Source organism: Lichenostomus cassidix, chromosome 2 (assembly GCF_008360975.1).
Source record: "Lichenostomus cassidix isolate B80296 chromosome 2, HeHo_3.0, whole genome shotgun sequence".
Taxonomy (NCBI): domain Eukaryota; kingdom Metazoa; phylum Chordata; class Aves; order Passeriformes; family Meliphagidae; genus Lichenostomus; species Lichenostomus cassidix.
This window is the reverse complement of record NC_139482.1, coordinates 82,007,332-82,029,931: the sequence shown is the minus strand read 5'-3', so window position 1 is coordinate 82,029,931 and position 22,600 is coordinate 82,007,332. Positions and strand designations below refer to the sequence as shown.

General features: G+C 36.1%; 1 protein-coding gene across 1 annotated transcript in view; it reads right to left on the bottom strand.

Annotated features, from left to right (window-relative positions):
• Positions 1-22,600, bottom strand: part of LOC146441689 (ATP-binding cassette sub-family A member 13-like) — a 141,441-nt gene that overhangs the window by 91,416 nt on the left and 27,425 nt on the right. Inside the window, exons 12-23 of the mRNA XM_085052185.1 lie at positions 20,693-20,869; positions 18,388-18,688; positions 17,536-17,650; positions 15,990-16,319; positions 14,995-15,064; positions 13,833-13,967; positions 12,310-12,447; positions 9,576-9,762; positions 8,495-8,713; positions 7,049-7,245; positions 6,146-6,303; positions 5,515-5,745 (exon numbers count right to left, since the gene is read on the bottom strand). Of these exons, the coding sequence (XP_084908311.1) occupies positions 5,515-5,745; positions 6,146-6,303; positions 7,049-7,245; positions 8,495-8,713; positions 9,576-9,762; positions 12,310-12,447; positions 13,833-13,967; positions 14,995-15,064; positions 15,990-16,319; positions 17,536-17,650; positions 18,388-18,688; positions 20,693-20,869 (2,258 nt within the window). The remainder of the gene's footprint in view (positions 1-5,514; positions 5,746-6,145; positions 6,304-7,048; positions 7,246-8,494; positions 8,714-9,575; positions 9,763-12,309; positions 12,448-13,832; positions 13,968-14,994; positions 15,065-15,989; positions 16,320-17,535; positions 17,651-18,387; positions 18,689-20,692; positions 20,870-22,600) is intronic.

The following is a 22,600-nucleotide window of genomic DNA, read 5'->3' as shown; positions in this document are numbered from 1 at the left end:
TTTTATATATCTATATATCTATATCTCCTAAACCATCCAGACTGTCAGAAATTACTACTGACTGCTGTAACCACCGTGTTGGAATATGACTATAAAATTAGTCATGTTCTCCAGTAAAGATCTTGGGGATAAGGGAAACTAAATAAATTCCAATAGATGCAAAAGCACCTATGCAAAGCATTGCTCACCCATGAACACTACTATCTGCAAAGATTTTTCAGTAGACTGTTTGCCCTTGATTGACTTTTTATGCTCCTAATCCATGGTATATGTTGGAACTCAGTTACTGCAGTTTTTACCAAGGAACCAGTGGCAGCTTCAACTCTCTTCTGATGATTCAGCTGGAAATCTAGAGGCACAACTAAAACTCTTACTGAAGAATTCTAATTGAACAAGTACAGCTAAATCTATTGTACAAAATCCTACAGAACTGAGGACCTAGAGATTCCAAGGAATTCATTCTGTCTGGGGACACTCATGAAAAGTTCCTAGATTTGTGCAAGCATGTGAACGATAATGTCACTGAAAGACATTTAAAGGACAAGGCAACCATCAGAGACAGCCAAGGTGAACAAAGTCTTGTAAAACTAATATTACAGAGAGTACTGGGCAACAATGTGTGTTTTGCAGCAAAACAACATGCATACCCCAAATTGGGTAGAGATGATAGGATCCTCTTACCTAAAATCATCATGAGAAAAAACTGAAATTGTTTTTTTTATAAAAGAAACAATCTAAAAATATGCACTAGATTGAAATTGAAAGGATTAAATTTCCTTAAGTAGGGGAACACATGTCAGTAGTGAAATAGATAAAATTATAAAAATCCAACAGAATTCACCAACTTCATAATCATGAGATGTATTTAAATGGTACATACACTTTGCCAAACAGATTTGCGTTCAACCTACTATTTCTTGCTTAATCCTGTTTCACAGTTCTAGCCACATAAAACCCTTTCAATTTCATAGACATGTATTTCACTTATAAGTACTTCAGCCTTGCAGGAATTTGGAACAGCTTTCACAGTGAGCCTTATTCATACACTCCCCACTTCTTGTAAGCTCAAACTGAAAACAAAGTTAAAATTTTCTTATCTGAATCTGAACTGCAATTTAAATACTGATCTAAGAACGTCGGATAAAAAGAAAGAAAACAAAAATTAACAGTAAATACAGGTACCATGAGCATCTCTAATTAAACAGAAAAAGTACAACCAAGTTTTGCTTTGTTTGTTGAAAGTTTTCTTTTGCTCTTTCCTCTCTGTTTGGGTTGAGCTGCAAGATAGATTATACCCACAGTGCAACTTTCATAAATCATTAAGAAACCATTTATTTCTTCCGACAAAAGAACCTGATATCAGCTATAACAAAAAATTCCTTGTTTCCAAGGAGTTCACACAATAGACAATAAAAACCAGTCAATGTGAAGTACTTTATAGCTGTTGAAAGATATTTCTTGACTTTCTAAGGTCTGACTGATACATAAACCATATTTAGTTTAGTCAATATAATTGCCATTTAACAGTGTTTATTGATTGCATTTGTTACATGCCAACTTTCAGGGAATACTTTTGGCCATTAACAACTGCAAGGCCAGAAATTTCCAGCCTGATATTTCCGTGTTAGACCCTGGAGGCAGATCCTGACAGCCTAAAGCCACATTCTAATTTGTTTTCTTGGAGCTGCTTCCTGATGGTTCTGCACACCAATTCTGTCAAGCAAACCAACTGAATCACAGACAGTCCTGTGTTGGAAGGGATCTAGTTTCAACCCCTCTGCCATGGACAAGGACACCTTGTCCACTAGACCAGATTCCTCAGAGCTCCATGCAGCCTTGTCTTGAACAATTCCAAGGATGGGACATCCACAGCTTCTCTGGACAACCTGATCCAGTGCCTCACCACCCTCACAGAATAAAATTTCTTCCTGATATCTAATTTAAACCTACTCCCCCTTGTCCTGTCACTTCATGCTCTTGTAAAAAGTCCCTCTCTATCTGTCCCTTCTCTCGATATATCCCTTCAGGTACTAGAAGACCACAATTAGATCACCTCAAAGCCTTTTCTTCAGGCTGAATAATCCCAATTCTCTCATCCTTTCCTCACAGGAGAGATGCTCCATCCCTCTATTCACTGTGGTGGTTTCCTCTGGACTCACTCCAACAGGCCCATGTCCTTTGTGTGCTGAGGACCCCAGAGCTGATGCAGCACTGCAGCTGGGGTCTCACCAGAGCAGAGGGACAGAATCCCCTCCCTTGCCCTGCTGCCCACACTGCTTTGGGTGCACTGTTTGGCTCTCTGGGCTGTGAGTGCACATGGCTGGGTCATGTCCAGCCTCTCATCCATCAGCACCCCCAAGTCTTTCTCAGCAGGGCTGCATTGGATCTGTTCATCCTCAGCCTGGGTTGGTACCATAGGCTGCCTTGACCCAGGTGCAGCACCTGGTACTTGGTCTTGTTAAACCTCATGATATTCCCATGGGCCTAATTCTTGAGCCTGTCTAGGTCACTCCAGATGGCATCCTGTCCTTCAGGTGTGTCAAGTATTTGGTGAAACCACAAAGTAACTGCACCTCTGTGGTGAGGACAAAGGCTATGCTACAAAATGTTGCCTTCATATGATTATTTCAGTGTCAAAAGAGCTGTAGACACACATTTTCTTCTTTAATCTCATTACGTCACTGTACAGAGGATGTACCTATACCTTAAAAAAAAAGAGATAAAAACCCCACCAAATGCTTTTCTAATACATCCTGTGTCTACTGTAGCTTCATTGATATTGATTCTCATACAGCCATAAAGGCAGAAGGCCACCTGCATTGTCCAGTCATCCCCATAGCATCCAGTTTTCAAACATCCCGTTAGTAATGGGATACATTAGGGACCACATTATACTGAAGAAATTACAATTTACTTAATGTTGCACCAGATATTGTGGACAGAAGTAGTATTAGCCTAACAAGGTTATTAGCAGAGTAAGTACCCTCCAAAACACACAGATATAGAAAAGTCAGGACTAGGCATCATGACAAAGAGATAGTATGTTCTTGCTATACCTAAAACAAAGTATCTTCTAGAGCTCAGCAGAGCATCCTTTCCTCACATGCCATAGCAATTCCTGTTTGCTCAGTTGGTCAGAGTAGGGCATTACTAAAACCAAGGTGGTGTGTTCAATCCCTGTATGGGCCATTCATTTAAGAGCTGGACTCGATAACCCTTATGTGTCCCTTCCAACTCAGAATATTCCGTGACATTCTGCTTAATTTCTGCTTTGACTAGCAAGTCTATATCTGACCAAGGACTTGTCCAGACAGCTGTTGAGAAGAACTGTTCACCTAGTGCTTCTTTCAAACCACCAAGTTCTTAATAGGTATAGGAAGTGCTTTTTGTCCTCAAGGAGACAAGTCAGGCCAAATGACAATACTACAGTGAAATAGATTAATGGGATTGTCTCAACACTAGAAGTTCTTAAAGCATCCTGCATCTCACTAGAAGATGCATATCATTTAAGGCAGAAATATATCAAGGATGTATATGGCTTTCCAGAGAAAGTTTTGAGGCAAACTCTCAATTCATTTCAAGGAAGATAATTTAAGAGCAGTACTAAACAAATTTTGAAACCTCTTATTTTGAAAAATTGTTACAATCATTTTGTTCTCACCTCAAAGCAAAGCAAGAAAGCAAAAAGCTTTGAAATCTCCAGAGCTGCCAGAAAGTGAAACAGCATCCTCCAGAGAACTCTTAGCATATGCTTAATTTAATTAACCTTAACTACCCTTAACTACCCTTCTATCCTCCTTTTGGTTCAACTAACACTTTGAATTATAAAGGATTATAAAATACACAAATAAAAATAGTTGGAAACAATATCTAAAGCCTAAATTGGAGCAAATATAATATTAGTGAGATTTAAAAGTGTCAGAAACCGATTTGTTAGAACTTCAATATGCCTTTGAAATACGAATGGAAGTCCATTTTCCCTTGATGAATATGATTTTTAGAGAGTTTGAGTGTCCCTCAGACTGAAAAGGAATAATGGTGAGCTTATAAGAGAACAAAAAGAAAGGATAAAATAAAATTTATAACACATTCCTTCCTTTAAAGTCAGGGTTCTTTGTTTTCAGATTGAATTTCTCGAATAGATTAAATAGTGCTATTATGTGCTATCCTTTTAGTTCCCAATGCAAAGAGGCTTTTGATAAGAGAATGGAGAATTGAAGTTTTAAGGACAACTAATGATGAGATGCAGAGGTGACAGAAATCAACCCAAATTAATGCGTTAAATTTCCAAGCTGAAGAATGATACCTTAATATCTAATACCACATTTAAGGATGTTTTCAAAACATTCACAAAACAGCTAAAAGAAGGCTCTCAACTGAGCAATAGATTCAGCACACTGAGGAATCTTCCTCATATCCATGACAACTTCACATTTACTTTATACATGTCAGTTCTGGAAAGTCCCGTGTTATCCCACAGGGATGTAATTCAAAAATATTCTCATTATCTACATTACCTCCAAATCTATAATGTTTGGCAGTGAACAATATTATTCCTTACAGCATGCTAATCACATTATATAAGAAAATAAAAAAAATTTCAATGAATCTTTTACTTTCTTCATAGAATTGTATAGCAGGAATTTAGTTTACTACACAACATTATATAAAATGTTTATTAAACTTTTAAACTATGTAAAATTACATTAGCCTTCTATCATCACTTGAAGAAGTGGAAAAAAAATAATTTCTAAAGCATCTATAGTACAGTACTTGGACAGTGGTGGTCTAGGGAATCTTGTTATTTAGAAGTTATAGATGGGGTAAAAAGAGTCCAAGGCAAATAATCTCTTGCTGGCATGGCTGTTTACACAAAGCTAAATTCAGAATGATGAAGGTGCATATCAGAGTCTCTTCCTGTGATCCATTTAGCACATACATGGATCTATATACCAGGATATATATGTGTGTATATATGGTAATGTATACATATACCAAAGTGTCTCTCTCTCGGTATACACTGAAAATATTCTTTAGATATTTCACCACACAGTTTGCCTAAGTCTTAAGCTTTAGAACTTGTAAATTGGAAAGTATCCTTAGCAACTTTTTTTCTATCCAAAGAGCCACCTGAACTGAACAACCAGACTTGAACGTTCAAAAATTGTTCCAATGCTACAGGTTTAGGACAGCACTTCTTCTCGGTAAATCAATGACACATTAAATTTAATGCAGAAAAAAAACATTTAAGAGTTACACAGTTCATCAGTCTTCACATCAGATTCTTAAAATAAAAAATACCTCATAGCACATTGGGTGCTGAAATTAACAGCGGAGCAAAACTATATAGATTTTGCAGGGTTGGGGTTTTTTGTTTGCTTGCTATCTTGTTTTTTAGGAAACATGCTTATCACAAATCATTTGCAGTCAGAAAAATACAGTAAAGATTATCTGGAATCTGTTACAGGACTCTCTGACCAAGAAAATGTCATTATGCAGAAAAACTACAAGTACCTCTTCCAAAGTTGTGTCAGAAATTCCATAGCCAGTCACATGTAGATGCTGAAGGCTTTGATCTAAAGCTTGAAACAGACCTTTAAAGGAGGTCTTATCTGCCTTTTCTGGAATCACATAGGTCAGCTCAGTCCCACTGTTCTCCTTCAAGAAGGCTTCTGGAATGTGGGTCTGTACCAGAGATGTGACCTGAACAATGTGCTTAGGGTCCTGGATTTCAAACACAGAGGGCTGTGAGGAAAGAAAGATAATCATGCACAAAAGAATTAAATATTACCAGAAGTATTGAATTTGACAGTAGAATTCATACAGGAAAATTTCCTTTGATGAAACTGTATCACACCTGGGATACAGAGATTACCTCCCAGGAATAAAGAACGGTGAGACAAAGACCTCTTCAGCTAAATACTGACATTCATCATTTTCAAAGATGTCATTGTGTTCATCTAAATAACAACAATTATACCACTCACCCAAAACAACCAAGAAAGTCAATAAAAACATGTTTTTCTGGGTCTCTAATAATCTATATCACATATTACTTCCTGGCAGGGAAATATTTCCTTTAAAATATACCCAGCTACTGCTTGGCAGGCACTCTTAAGTTCTGACCAGCACATTTTTAATATACCTTTTTTATGAGCGTTAGACTGTGTCCCTGGCCATACGTCTCCCTCAGATCAGAGGGAGAACCACAGCACCTCAGCTGGCCTCGTTGCAGGATGGCAATGCGGTCACTGAGCACCTCGGCCTCATCAAGATGGTGAGTGGTAAAGATCAGTGTGCAACCTGCATGAGAAAGATTGGTACATGTCTACAAAACCTGGTTTCTAGAGAAACACCTCACAAGGGTTCTTTAGCCTTCAGAGAAAATGTTTTCAGGTCTCTTCAAAACATAATTACAGGACTCAAACAAAATCTGCTGTCAGATTTACAATTTCAGTTAGATTCAGGCCTAAACTTGCTTTGCTCCTGTTTTATGCATAGCAAGCAGTATTAAGGTTTTAGAACTTCCAGCTGTTTTAAAAGCTTAAGAAATTCCTTAAAATGACATAAGAGCAGTGTCTGTTTCAATGCATCATTCAGTGTGAGTTATTAAAGTTAATTGAGTGCTCACTGGCTGAAGAGTTTACTTCCCACAAACAATTTTAAAATTAGTGTAGCAGAATGACTGATGAGTCTATTTTCATAAGAAGTACACAAGCATCTATATACAGGTATATGCAAAATGGGAAATGGGAAGCAGAAAGTAATTTTGAGAAGCTGGAGATAGGGGATAAACTTCAGGACAGGACTTAGAACTAAGCTCAATATTTTTTTAGATTGGGCATCTTTCTGTACAATAGCAGATAATTCTTGTAATGCCATTTTACTTACCTTAAAGTCACCAAGTTCAACTTAATGTTTCCTCAGAAATTAATGGATTTATCTTCTAATAGTATTTTGAGTGCACTTTGACTAGCCAAATTAAATTTATTGAAAAAAAAATCCAGAAAGGAAAATAAGAAGCAAATTATGTGCATAAACTTGGTACCAGCTTTGTACTTCAGAAGAACATCCCAGATACTACGGCGAGAACATGGATCTACTCCAGTGGTGGGCTCATCCAGAACAACTGTCTTGGAGTTTCCAATAAAGGAGATGGCAATTGACAGCCTCCTTTTCATTCCCCCAGAAAGGGCTCCAACAGGTTTGTACTGATGTTGGGATAAAGCCACATCTTCCAGAGCCCTGAAATGGGAGTACAGAAACAGGACCAATCTTGAAAATGTTTTTGAAGTCACATCATGTCCACTCAGAAAACTATGAAAAGTCACTGTAAATGGAAAGTGAAAAGTTTACTACCTCTGATAAATTATATATTTTGGTGGCAAAAACAAACAGGAAAACAAGTATCTCTTTACCTAGAAAGCATAAATGCTCATCATCGCCTGATGCACAGATTCTGAATAAGTATTGTACAGAAAACTTTTATATAAAAGCTAATTAAAGAAATACCAGTTTATCCACCAACTGCAGCAAACTGCAGATTATAGCTCCCTCAAACAATGATAAAGACTTTTTGTTTCATAACTCAAACTGTGGTGCAGGTTTTGCCAACCCTTCACGGAGTTTAGCATGAATCACAAGGTGAACAGAAACTATTTACACTGCCTCACTGTTTGAAAACATAGTTTTTATTCCTAAAGTAGAGAGAATGCAGTTTGCTATTAATGAACCAGATCTCAGCTTGTACAGTTTAGTAGTTAGTTTAATATACACTAGACAAAAATAAGACCTAGTCCTATATCAAAGAAGTATCAGCACAAAAACACTAGTAAATGTTTTTCACCTGACAAGTGGGAAATCCTCTGAGATTATGTCAGAGCTCTGACTTGTTTTTCCTTTTGGTTTGTTCATTTTTAAACCTCTTCATTTATTAAAAACATGTCAAGGCTGGATTTAGCAAAGGGAAATAAGGTGACCTATTTAAAAAGTTTGTAACAAGCACTGCCTTTACCTGGCTTTTCTGGTTTTCTAGCCTTCCTTCTGCTGCAGGTGAGGGAATATAGGATAACGAATATATAAAGTGTTGTTGATTTATCTAAAAACTCAGAGCAAGCACAGCAGTTTACTTTCTATCTGCCTCTCCAGCAAGGATGGAGACAAGGCAAACAGCAATGAGGCAGAACTCCTGCAGCTGCTACAAGGTTAACCACCTCCCCTTCAGTCAAAACATCATTATTTGATGGTTCTTTATACCAGGTTTTTAAACACTGACAGTTCCACTACAAATATATTCAAGGAAGAGTTAGAAACTAGAAAATCTATTTTCAAGTCACAATTTCAGAACATGAAACGTCATAAAAACTTCCAAAACCCTGCAGTTTCCATTGGCTTCTGCTTGCAAGTTTTGCATTTTCTCTTTCTTATTTGAGTGGCTTGCAATAGTCATTACCAATTTTCTTGACATATTTCAGCAAATGGAAGGAAAGCTTACCCACTGACTTGCTCATTCAACTGTTCTTTGGTCCATCCAGGTGCTTTCACTGACCCGTAAAGCAGGAGATGCTCTCGCACCGTCAGTGTGTTGAACAGGACATCGTACTGTGGGCAAACACCCAGCTCTGTCCTGATGGCAGCCAGCTCCGTCCGTATGTCCTTCCCATTAACAATAATCGTGCCAGAGCTCGGTGGATACAGACCAGTCAACAGGGATCTGATATAAGAAAAAGATTAAAAAAAGAAAAATCAGCAAGATTGTGTGCAATTCGCTCATCATTTGGATACCCAGAGGCATGTAGTAACACCTTTAGAGCAACACCAATTTGGTGTTGGTCAACTACAGTTGTATAAATATCACTAAAGTTTGGGTTTAGCTATTTTTTGCTTTTGGTGGCTTTTTGGGGGGTTATTTTTGATTCATTGGTTGATGGGTTTTTTTGTTTTGTTTCTTGAACATGAACTCAACAGTTGTTCATTTCCCTTCTTCCAGAACAAAATCCATTTTTTTTTCCCAACCAAATCTAACAGGTGATTGTTTCATTTTTCACATGGGTTTTCTGTGAGGAGTATTTTCCAGTTGGGTCCCCTCCTGCATCACTGGCTTGGTGAAAGTTGATCATAGCCAACAGAAAGATAGAAACAAACTTCTTACTTAAGATACCTTTAAACACCATTTTCAGTTCTGGTCAACTGCCAAGAAAGAAGTCCCCTGCAACCTCTAGGGACAAAAACACCTTAAAACTTAAAAAAGTTTCCATATGATGAGTTCATATAGGGTGCCAGAAAAGAAAACTCTGGCACTATAGGTTCAGTGCACAACCAGACATGACCAGCTCCTATTTAAGCTGTTCCTGAGCTGTTACATCATGGCTTAAGTGGCACAGACAACTCAGCTCTCTATTTATTACATTGGGTTTGTCATAGATATACAACCTTCACTTTCCATGTGTTGTTGAGAGTTTATCAAATATATATATTTGGGGGAAAAAAATCATAGCAAATACTTCAAAATTATGAATTGAAAAAGCATAGCAGAGATCAGAGGGGATAGTAATAGCACTAAAAGTCAGACTTACATAACTGTTGTCTTGCCAGCTCCATTAGGTCCCAAGAGCGCTGTTATCTGGCCTCTATGGAAAGTGAGGTTGAGATCTTTAACAGCAGCCTTCTGACCATCCACGTGTTCTTTGGTGAGGGACAGCAGCACAACACCAACAGTGGCTCCTTCAGTGCAAGGGCCTTTCCAGCTATGAGATGCTGGGTCTGGGTGGGGAAGAGCAGCACAATAAGCAGGTTGCTGAATCGAAACATGTGTCAGTGTATAAAGGGAATAACAAAATAACTTAACCCCTGCTACCATTTACCAAAGCCTAGAACAGATGTTCAAGCTGTCCAAACTGACACAAACTAAACTGAAATGCAATATTCCCTGCCAATTAATATTTGCTATGAATTTGACCCATTTTAATTTTAAAAAGCAATTTAAAACAGTTATGCCAAGTTACATGCATGTCTACGTATGTCTTGATAAAATAATAAAACTAACCGTGAGGTAACAGCATCAGGAAAATGCGATGCCATATGACACCATTAAAGTTGCCTTCCTTTCCATGTCAGGTTGGCACTGCTTTCCAAGCATGAGCACAGTCAACCAGCAGCTTCATTATATTATTAATGTGTAATATTTTATTGACTCATTACAACTGAGAAATCTGCCAGTGGGTTGGGTTTTTTCTTTTTCAGCACAGGTAAGCCAAATTGGAATGTTAGTCCAAAGAAACAAACTTTAATGAATGAGAATTATGAGGAGAGAATTATCCTTATGAATATACATTTATATAAAATATTTATGGTTTATAGTTATATTGTATGGAATACTATTATGTAAATAATATGTAAGCCTTACAAGAACAGAGAACTATGCTATACATAAAAAACTTGAATTATATAAATAAAATTATAGATTAAAAATTACATAATTATTTCAAATATTTCAAAGGTTTGTTTATTCTATGAATGAAAAAGTTGTTTATCTCCTTTCACAATCAATTTTAAGGTTCTGGCAAAAATTCTTTCTAAACATGAGGTCATCCTAGCAAGATAATACCAGCAATTGTGACACTACTAAGGTCTTCCTATCCAGAAATCTCTCTTCCAGTTACCTCCTTTGTCTTTTGGTCTGCAGACTAAAACCACCAACAAACATTCTTCACGCCCTTTCCGCTGTTTCCTAAATTTGCATCCTGGAAATTAACAAGAAAGCATTCAAGTGCAGAGTGGGCCTCAGAGAATGTAACTCAGGAAAAACTCAGACAAAGAGCTCTAAGTTACTTGCAAGCACTAAACTGATCACCCTGCAGCTTTTCCAAAGGGGAGTTCCAAGTGGATGCACAGCACCCTGGTCTCTGCCAGCCCTGATGGAGGTGTAGTTCCAGGTGGTAGGACCTACACTCCAGCCTCTCCTTCATACACCTCTGATTTCCTAATTGCTCTCTACACCCCTGGAATTAACCCTTACCTGGGCTGTATGGAATAAATACAGAAATTGTTTGAAAGCAAGAAACTTTGCTGTACCAAGATAATTCTTCACGGATGTATTTATCCCATTGTCAGTACAATGGCGCACAATTCTTACAAAAGACAGCAAGTTCCTTTGCTGCATGACAGCTTTAGCATTCACACACAAGCAAATTGCATGACATTCTCCACGAGGAGAAGTGAGCCACCAAGTGCAGGCAATCACATAGATGGCTTGAGATGGAAATCACTCTAATAACTGGTCAAGCAGAGAAGCTTATTTCTTTGTTTTCTGCAGATTTTGTGGTGAAACTGGGGGAAACACTGGAAATCTTCATTTTATGTAAGGACTAAAGACAATCATATTAACAAAATGGAGCTCTTCCAAATTGCAGAAATTCAGACAAAATTCATACAAATAGTTTCTCCATAAGTGTTTAAATTAACCTCAGGAAATTTTGAAGCCTGCTCTAATCTAGGAGACACCTGCACATGAAACTGCTGAGTTGTTCATCTTCTTCACCTTTGTTACAGACAACTGGATCATTTCCAAGCCACTGTAACTTTCAAAAAAAGTCACATCTTGTTGTTCTAAAGTCCAAGATAAAATATAGGTGAAGGTGACTTAATCCTTTATTTCCAAAATCTAAACTAAATGTAAGACAGTCCTTAAAGAGAATATAGAGGGGAAGAAAAGTAAAAAAAAAAAAAAAAATCTGAATTAATTGTAAATAAGTGAACATACATGGAAGAGTTGTGAAAGTACCTGGAGGCAGATAAAAATGAGTTACAATAACTGCTTTTCAAACAAAAGGCTAAGAAGCAGAGACAGAAGGAATGGTAATTATAGAAGAAGGAAATTAAAAACAGAAGGGAAAGAAATGAACAAAGTTAATTTCTCCACTGAAACAAGAAGTAAATTTTTAAAAAAGTTATGAAAGCCCAATATGTTTCAGATTCAGTAGGAGCATAAAAGGCCTCAGTGAACTCCAGAATATCCAAACAAAGCAAAGACACAATACACTGGGAAAGGATGAACCCAAGAGATACTTATTTGACATCTATTAAAGAGTTTTCTCAAATATTTCTCTAGAATAGTTTTCACTGAATTAATCAAGCATTACAGGGGGTAGCACAATGTAACAGTATATACTAAATAATGGAAAACAGAAAGGGACAAGATCTAAACCTAAAATATAGGACCAAGCAATGATAAAGCAGATTGGCCACTACTAGAATACCATTCAAAAAAACCAAAAAAAAAGCCATTGTTCAAATTCTCTTACTACAAACCTTTTTCTTGGAAGTTTTCATTGAAGAAAAACATATTAGAATTCAGATAATGTCTCTTGCTTCTCTCTGGACCACACACGTTCTTCCAGTAGGAAACAGTAAAGGGAAAGTACCATCGGTTCTTTAATCCAAATTTTCCTATATTAGAATTATGATATAAACTGTTGAAAAATTTATAGTAATTTTGCATCTGTTTGTAGACTAATAATGCCCTATCATTTCTTATGAACAGCTGGTTAGACAATTTAATTAGCCCAAATTTTTGGCTCCGCTTGAAAATTTTAATAAAGTGTAAAACTCATTTGGTCATAAACCAGGTCCTGATATAAAATAATGAAACCTTAGTAATGCTTTCCCCTATTTCCAAATCAGCTTCAAAGTGTAACAGAAGCATAGACTTAACATAATCTTGTAACCTATAGGAAAGAAAATGCACCAAATGGCCTGCTGAGACAAAGAGTCTAATTTTTATTATAAAAATAATCCATTGCAGTAGTTTTTCCATTAACATCTGCACAGTGCAAACCAATCAGCCACCATAGCAAACACATCTAGTGGCACATAAATAGAAGGGGCAAAACCACAATCCTATATACGACCTAATCTTTGGCATTGCCTCATCTTTTCAGGCACCACTTGCCCATTACACAACTCAGACACTCTGGAGTGTCCTTACATTGACACTGAAGGGCAAGTGTCAATTTAAGATAAGGTTTTTAAAATTCTGTTGCACATTTCACCCACCTATATCTTTCAAGGTAAAATTAATTTTTAATTAAAAAAAAATACCAAGTAGCCAGAAGACAAAGTGACATATGCAAATCAGAGGAAAGGTAGATCATCAGAGGAAAGGTAAAACATACAGTGAGGCATAAGGCTGTAATTTAAAATACATCAACCAACTCAATAAGATTTATAAAACTTGGTTCATGAAAAAAATTTTAAAAACACACCACTACTTTCTCAAAATATGCTTGAAAATCAATTAGTTTTCTTCATACCATGGACTGTGGACTGACTGGGCGCAAGATACAATTACCAGGCTCTCTGAAGTCTTTATGATTTGAAAATATGCTGTTGTTCATGGGTTTAGCCCAAGTACTGACTCAGAAAATTCACCATTTTTACAGGAAATTTTACAGCAACTAGACTAAGCTCTATTATTGTGAAGATCCAATAAATTCCTAATTCTAAAAAATATTAGTTCTACCCATAAGAAAAGAAAAGATATTTTATGCCCGTCTACAAACTCTAGTCCCTGTGTTAGCTCTTGTCAATGTTTATGTATTTAGGAAGACATTGTTTCTCAGTCCCTACAGAAAAATCAGACAGTTTTGCACAACAGAACCTTAACTCAGAAAAAGACATATTTTTGTTTTAATTGTATAAAACCAAGGAAGACAATGCCACAATAACTGTTTCCTGGGGTGTCTGATTTGTTTACATTGTAGAGATATTAACGAAGGAATAATATTAAATAACTTATTCAAAACCATGAAATAAGAGCAAGTCCATGATCTTACCAGGAATAATATTGCTGAAATACCAGCCACCTACAGAATATAAAATGGAGTCAAAGAACATCATCCAGCACATCCATCCAAAGGTCATGTATCCTCCTTGTGCCACTGACTGGTGCACATTATTCCACTGAATCCCTGGTAGTAATAATAATGATTTTTTAAAGGTCAAAGCAAATATGTGCGGCATTAAAGATCACAAGCACAGCAACAACCCACACTTCTGGGTATTTAAGCACAAAAGAAGTCATAGTTAATAACAGTAATCCTAATGAACGGAAATGAATTTCTATGCCGCTACAAGCCTGTGTTTAGAACAGCAGGTGACATTGCTGCTGGGAAAATGAAGAGAAGCTGTTGCAGAAAGGGCTGTTTATGAAGTTTTAGCTGGCCCTTTATTTGGCAAAAGAAAAAGCACTTCAACACTGACAAAACGGGGTACTGACCAATGAATCAGGCTCTAAGCCACTCTGCTCATATAAAGAAAAGGATTACACAAAGTTTAATGTCATTTCTATATTGCTAAATCTGAAAATTCAAATCTGTGAATTCTACCTGAGAAGCATTCAGCAGTAAACAGGAGTGAGCTCACTGAATAACAGCTTCATAAAATTATTACATTGTAGAAGACATAAAAGGAAAAAAGAAGGTGCAAACACTAGTACTACAGAAAGCTACTGTACTGCTAAATGGAAAACAAAAGCAACAAAGTTGAAAGTTTATTAAACATATTGCTTTTTTTTTTTTTACTGAGAACACTACTTTGTTTGCAGTACAGTGGGTCATGATATTGCTTCTACAATTCTTTTTCTACAATTGTCAAGGAAAGTAGTTTTTCCCAAAACACATTTTGCCCTTCCTTCAGTAGAGTCATTTTGATGAAGTGTCTAGTGGGAAATTCAAGTCATATTTCCTGCAATTGTCTCTTCCACTTTTACCAACTGTTGTACCATTGTGATACTTTTTCAGTAGTTAGAAACATCCACTGTCATCAATATTGATCTTTCCATAATAGTAAAAAAATGGATTGCATCCCTTTAAATACCTGAACTTAATCTATCCTATTAACTCATTAGAGACTTTTTCAGAACAAATTGCAAAACATTTCCAACTGTAGTTTTTGAAATAATATTTACAAAGCTTTTCTCCAAACCAAAGAGCTTACCTATTTCTTGGCCCTCAAAATATGTAATGAAAAATATTCCTTGCCCAAAGGCGGTTGTAGAAAGAAGACACTACAACACCAGAGGAGAAAGAGGATGTGAATATCAAATTAAAACATGTTGTTAACAAGTTCCATGAAATAGAATAACTTGTGATACTAAAAGCAAGCACAAACTACATAGACCTTTTTTTGTCCACATAGGCTAATAGTTGGTATTTCTGTTTATGTTTTAACCATACTCCCCCACAAACCTCAGTAGTATTTGCTCCACCGATCTAGCTATTAATACTGGAAATTGCTTTATATCTGACTGACTGAAGCTGAAAAAAAATGAGCATTTTTTTAACAGGGTATTAATTATTCCACCATCTTAATTTAGTGAGTTATTTTGAAACAGTGAAGCCATAATGTGTGAAATATGGTTTTCATTATATGATGATGATGATATTTGATGTCACATTCAGGGATATAGTATGTTAGGACATTACAAAGACATAAAGCAGCCTATGGAATACATAAACCAGGAAAGGACCCAAAATAACCTACACCAAATAAACATATACCTCAGATTATATGCCTGGACAAATTTCTAATCTATTCTCCAATTATACATAACAGAAAATCAATAACTAGTTTTCCTTCAAACAAATAATGACTTTGAGAATTGGCATGACATCAGCTGATCTTGAAAATACACTTATGTTACAAATATTTTGAGGCCAAGACATTAAGATAACACATGAACAGGAGGAATGCAACTTCCTGATATTTTCTGTATGTTTACAAAATTTCCCTGACAGTTTACTTTCCATTCCTTTCTACATTCTAAATATTTTATCAACTGGAGATTTATCAGTGTGATTTATTTCCAATGATCACAAAAACAAACAGAAACATGAGAAAAAGTAAGTACATTATGGCCTAAAGTTTTGAAACTATAGAAATTCACAGCATAGTTGGAGGAGAAAAATTAGAAAAGGAAAAGAAATATTTACCATTATAATCTGGCTGATGAAACTCAGCTGGTTCTGCAAGACCAACAAAACTATGTAGGGTAAAAAGCTGATCATATAGACAAGGCTGGCACACAGAGCTGCTGTATCGGCACTGCTAAAAAACACTCCCAAAAAATAGCTTAACATGATAACAGTAACTCCAAATTCCAGGAGAAAAAGGAAGATAAGGAAGCCATTGCTATAAGCAAAGATACCACTTGCTTTTAAAATGATGGCCAGAGCACAGCTGCTTACTGTGAGCACAATGACATTCTCCAAAAACCAAGCAAAGAAATGAATGGCTGGATACACTCCCATTGTCTTCATATACTGCAAGACAACACAGCAAAGAGAGCTAAAGTTAGGAAAAAAACTTCCTTTTTGTTTTTCTTTTTCAGAAAATACATGTTGTCACCAAGAGACTACCAGCTTCCCAAAGGACATCATCTTCCCCTTAAATTTCTTTCTGCTTTTTCCTGTTCCTGTGCTCTTGCCTGGATCAGACACATTGTTGGGCAGGGCAGTCTCTGAGATCATCACACACAAACACAAGGAGTCACAGTGCTCAGCACAGCTCTCTTTTGCGTAGGGTTTCAGGACCAGATGTCAGATTACTGGTTCTTCCAGTGAGGATTTTTCCTTTATATACTCTAAAAAGTACTGAGAATATCCACAGCAATGTATAAGCAAACATTTTTTTTCCCAGCCTGCTGCTCTTCTGAAAGAGACATACAGTTTGTAACCTTTATGTATTACCAGGCAAATACTAATTTAGCCAAGTAAGAAGTAGAATCCCTCTTTTTCTATAAAAATGCTTTTGGCTCCAGTCTAATAAAATCTCTGAAGCATTTGTCATAAGATCATTAAAATTATTATTAAATTTATTTAATATTTTGAAGCATTAAAAAAGTTATCTTACAACAGAAAGATTAGAGAAATTAGAGAACTCCTCAATAATCCCCCAATTTAAAAATCTCACTGAAGCGGTAATTCTAGTGATACAGTAAAACCAGTGTAATTCTTTAAAAAAGTGTATCTATCCATATAGAAAACATATCACAAGGACCCTGTCCTTCTATAGGCTTAGCACCGGTGAAGACCAGTCATTGACATAAGTAAATAAATGTTGGGTTTGGATTTTTGTATGTCATCTCCCTTATATTTCTGATAATTTCATGGTACATGAAAAATACTTAATTTGGTTTACGTAGTTTTATCATTAGAGACTGTATAGAGAAGAATATGAAAAATAATCCAAAACATAAAACATTCTAATCATAAGGCCTTCCCAAATAACACTTTCCAGCTTCAACTTCTGTGGATCTTTTTCTTGTTGTTTTTTGTCTCATGGACAATATTTGCATACTGATGCTCAAACAATGTTGTGAATCTGAGTTGGCAGCTAGAACTAGAACCTACTGCCCAGAGGAAACAAGTGAAAACAAAGCCATCTGGATCATGAGTACATAAAAGTACCTCACAAGTTTTGCATTTCAGTGCACTTTAATGAATAAATTTCCTTTTCAGAGGTTCATCTGCCTCTTACCTCTTCAAGATGAATTTCTCTTTCATAAACCAGCTTGCGAACCATAGCAGCAACTGAAACCATCCATGTTAACATCATCATAAGTGGGAAAAAAAACCCTATGTTGTTCAAGAATCTATGAAAGAACATGCATGAAGAGCTGTCAGCCCCCACATGTAAGTCATTTTCTAGCAAAATGTTAATAGGTTAATGCTGGAACTGTTCTCAAAGCATGCATGAAATAAGATCTGACATGATAAATGAGATTTATTCCTGTTCTGCTAAGAATTATTTATTTTTTATGTAACAAGCTAAATTTATATATTGGTACAATATTATTATTATATGTATTAGTATTTTAAACAATACAACTGATACAATTACTCTTTAGGACTCCATTCAAAGTCAAACAAAATTCAGATTTGTGTTGACGGCAAAGTAATATTTGTGAGGATTAACACGACCCAGTCAATTTTCACTCCACTTTAACAAATTTATTACCACTGACTAATTTTAAAATTTAATAGGACACCTAAGGATTTAAAAGGGATCTCTTAGTATAATCTAAGTTAATTGCGCACTATGTTGACACAGCCTCTGTCCAGCAGACTTCACCATGGTATGGCTGCAAACAGTTTGTAAGGGGCCATCTGCCAGATGACCAACAAACATTGTATAATGTGTTATGTTAAACACAGCTTTCAGATAATATTTGCTATGGTGTAATACTCTGGTGTTGGATGTACTTGTTTAATCCTGTGCAGAGATATACATTCACCCACTTAAAAATGGGAACTCAGTAGGATCCCAAGTTCTCTAGCACTAATCTAACAAGGATAACACATTGAACTAAAAAGCTGAAAGTTTACTTACAGATCACTGGTATGACAAGGGTAAGGCATGGCTTGCACCTGAATTGCTGTCTCTGAGGTGTCTGTCCCAGTCTGTGCTGAAATAATTGCCCTTTCAATCATGTCTTGAAGAGGAATAAAGACATGGTTGTATTTAAACCCATCAGCTGGCAACTTGTGGGGATGGGATTTCCATTTGGGGTTTTTAATCAAATCTGTTCTCATGCTGTAGAGAACACTGGTTCTAATTGTATATGAAATGTGTCTTGGAAGGAGATTGCTAGAATTTTGCTTCTTGTCCTTTGGTGTAAGGAAGATGATACCTGACACAAGAAGAAAGGAAGCTTCATAACTAAACTTATATAATTTATGCTATTTCCATAGCTAACTCACAGCTAATTACCGTATGATATAGGATACACTCGTCTGTCAGGGCAGTCTCTAAACTTTCTTGATCCCCAGACCAAAAATGGCAGGTTTCAGAGACATTTTCTATGTTCATGAATATGAAATGTAAAAGATTATTCACTTGATAAATGGGTTTGTAAAAATCATTTTTATCTGAGGTTGTCTTTTTTTTTAATGCAGTTCTCTCTTTAAATCTGGATTTAACCCTTTTTGGGGGATTGATATCAGTTCCACAGTAAAAGCAGCAGCTATAAAAATTGTCCATCAGAGGATAGCAACTTCCCAAAGAAGATGACAAAGTAAACAGCACCAACCCACTAAAATTTACCCTGATGTTAATTTTCAAACCAATTACAAAACTTCTGGTTTAGCACAGCAGATTTTGCATGTTGGTTTTCTCCAGCTCTGTAAAAAGAAGAAACAACCTAAACAGATGAAATTTTGACATGTAGTTGTAAAGATGAAGCCAAATACAGGAAACTGGTTGTCTTCTCTTTTTGGGTGACCCAGAATTTTTAGAACTTCTGGATGAATGTGAAATGTTGCCCTTCTTATCTTACCTACCGTCTGGGTCTCTGAAAGATAATAAAATATAGAATACTTTACTGCAAAGTTTATTTCATTCAACTGGCCAATCTCATTTTCCCATTTATGCAAAGAGCTGATTTTCTAACACATTCCATGAGGCTCTGAAGACCACAACCAAACCAAGGAAAATCCCATTCCAATTTAACATATTTCATATTTTCTGTAGGAATGTATGCCTACATTAGAGCAATATGTCCATTGACATATTGGACACATTAGGTCCCTTAAAATGCCATCTTCTCTCTCTCTAATAATTGAAGATATTATAAGGCCAGAGTACTAAACAATACCCATAAGAAATGTCTTGGCTTATATTCGCATACAACCCTTTCCTAGGTAAGCGGATCTAGATTTTGATAATTCAATTTTCTGAGAGCCAAGACTTATCTTTCCATTTCTTTCCTTGAAAGGACAAACAGTTTGCCTTTTCCAAAGTACTCCTGAGCAATTTTCCTTATCTCAAGGTATGGCCTGTTAGTTTTATATTGATAGAGGGTGGCCGTTGCCAGGGTACTGTGAAGATCACAAAACAAGCATAGGATTCCAAACTGAGCAGTTTACTTCTCTACAAGTGCTTTCTCATGTCTTCTGTTGTACACTCATGGGCATAAGGGAGGCAATAAAAACCAAAACAACAGTGGGAAAATGTTGTGGAACACTTTACATAGACTTAAAAGGGCCTCTCTTTTGGAAAGGCTACATGCAATGTACAGCATTTTCTGCAAGACAAGTGTGTATGTTAAGGAAAAAATTCTTGCCTTTTAAACTCTTTTGTAAAATTGATTGATTCTCAGCAATAAGCATATAATAGAGGAATAAGAGAGAAAGTGTAATCCCAGGGAAGAAAAGACATTCCTTAAGAATTTATTTGCTCTGAATAAACAACCTAATTTCTCTGAGGTGTTGGTTTAAGAAAAAATTTTACAAAAATGCCTTTCTTTCCTCCTTTCTGAAAAGTCAAGAAGATAAAAAATAAATTTTGATAGGATGTAAGCTAGATTAAATAGATGATATTGTCATCTTAAGTTTCCTCAGTATTCCACATTTTTTCATCTTTTTCTTCTTCAAATATTTATGGCCATTCTTTTAAATATTTTGTTAGAAATAAGAGACTCCAAGGATTCATTTGGCCATTCTGCAGTTAAAACAATATACTTAGTCTTTCCATCTTACATTAGAGCATTCAAATGTGCTTTATTTTGACTGCATTATATGTGATTTAATGCATGCTTTGAAACTCTGTAACCTTAACCTACATTATCAATAAACACACGCAACAACTACAAAGATTGAAATTTTCTGAAAAAATATATTTTACATAAGGTACTTACTAGCTAAGAGATTATTTTCCTGCATGAGTTCATGAGCCTTCTCCTCCAATTTCTCAATAGAGTCAAAAGGTTGGAAACGGTCCAGTAACACACAGGAAGAGATATTTACTACAAGGTGTGTCAACAGGTCAATCTGTTTACTTGCTGAGCTGTTAAGCATCTTGTTCATCATAGTTTCTAAGACGAGGAAACAAATTGGACTTCCTTAGTTTTAATGATCAGAACAGATAGGTGTGTTATCACTTGCACCTCCTACATGAGTAAATGCTCTTTGTATTAAAAAAAAAACCACAAAGTTTAAAAAACAGACATTTTAGTGTGAACTTGTGGAAGTGCAGTTCATGTTTCAGTGACTTTTACAAGCCCTCGGCTACCCTTCCCTTCAATTTCAGATGAACAAAAACATTACAAATTCTAGCAAAGTTCTAGAAAGAGACCACACACTTGGAGCTGTAGGACTTCTAACATTTTCTTACATTTCCATAACTACTTCAACAAATACAAGGGAATTACTGTACTTCATACATTACAATAGATATTACTCTCATTTAGTAATGTATTATCCAGTTCTTTTCTCCTTGACTCCATGAATATATCAACCATGCTATATACAGCATAAGCATTTTGACAGAAATCCTACGTTTAAAAGCATTTGAAAAAAGCCTAGCATTCTTTGCATTTTCACTTTATCTATAGATCCAGAATGATCATATACCTCAGCCAAAACCTGGTTTCCAAAAAAACTCAACCTTTGGATGAATTCAGATCTTCATCCATTGGTAGAGAATGTAGGGATAATGCTCTATCCTTATGTTTGAGAGAATAGCCAGAAGGACAGCATGATCTAGAAACAACTCCTCTGGATTTAAAAAAACATATGAATTTCCCAGGTAATAAACAATGCTATAAAACATCCAACATAATTTTCCATCTTAAACTTTTCAAGAATCACTTGAAGACAGGGTCTTTAAAAAGAATGTATGATGACCTCCTTTGACAACAGTGGTGACAGACAAATTCTGGATCATAGATGTTACTCAGCATCAGCACAGGAAATATTACAATAGGAAGGCAGGTAAGTGGAAAACATGTGAAGCAGTCTGAAGAAGAGGTATGATGAACAGTGAGAAAGGGTAAAGTGTACAAGAGAAAAAGTAGAGGAACTGACAGTCTAGAATTCAAAAGATAGGCAAACAATGACAGGGTGAATTCATAGGTTGAAAGAAAGCAAAAATCAAATAGAGACTATATGTCTTATTTATGACTATCCTTGAGGAGGACAATAAAGGAAACACCTATGCTGCTCTTTTTTTACAGCATTAGAGAGAACAGAATATTCCTAACATTCAGCCCAAGCAACAGGTTTAAGTTTTCATATATATTTTTATATGTGCGAATGTAATTATATATAGCCCTATCTGCATTCTCCCTTTTGAAGACAGGCTGAGATGGTTGGGGTTGGTTGACCTGGAGAAGAGAAGGCTCCAAACAGACCTTATAGCACCCTGGTCCAGCAGATGGCCCCATGGCAGAGGGGTTGGAACCAGATCCTTAAGCCCTCCTACTGAAAACATTCTATCATTCAGTGATGTATACACACACAAGACGTTAATTTGAAATCAATAATTAACTAAAAAAAGCTTCTCTCTTGAGTTAAACTGTTGAATATTTTAGCACAAGAAATAACATCTATATTGCTGCTTGGAGTGCGGCCTAAATACCTAAATCTTTCTGGAAGAAAATATTTTCTTTCACAATAAGCATGAACTTCTGTACTCCGTTGTAGAAATAACACATATATGAAAAAATGCAACCTACGTGAAAGTTTTAAAACCAAAATCTATAGAGTGAATGACCTTGGTTTTTTTCCATTTAAAGATGTGGCAATTTTGAATTAAAAACTTGGCA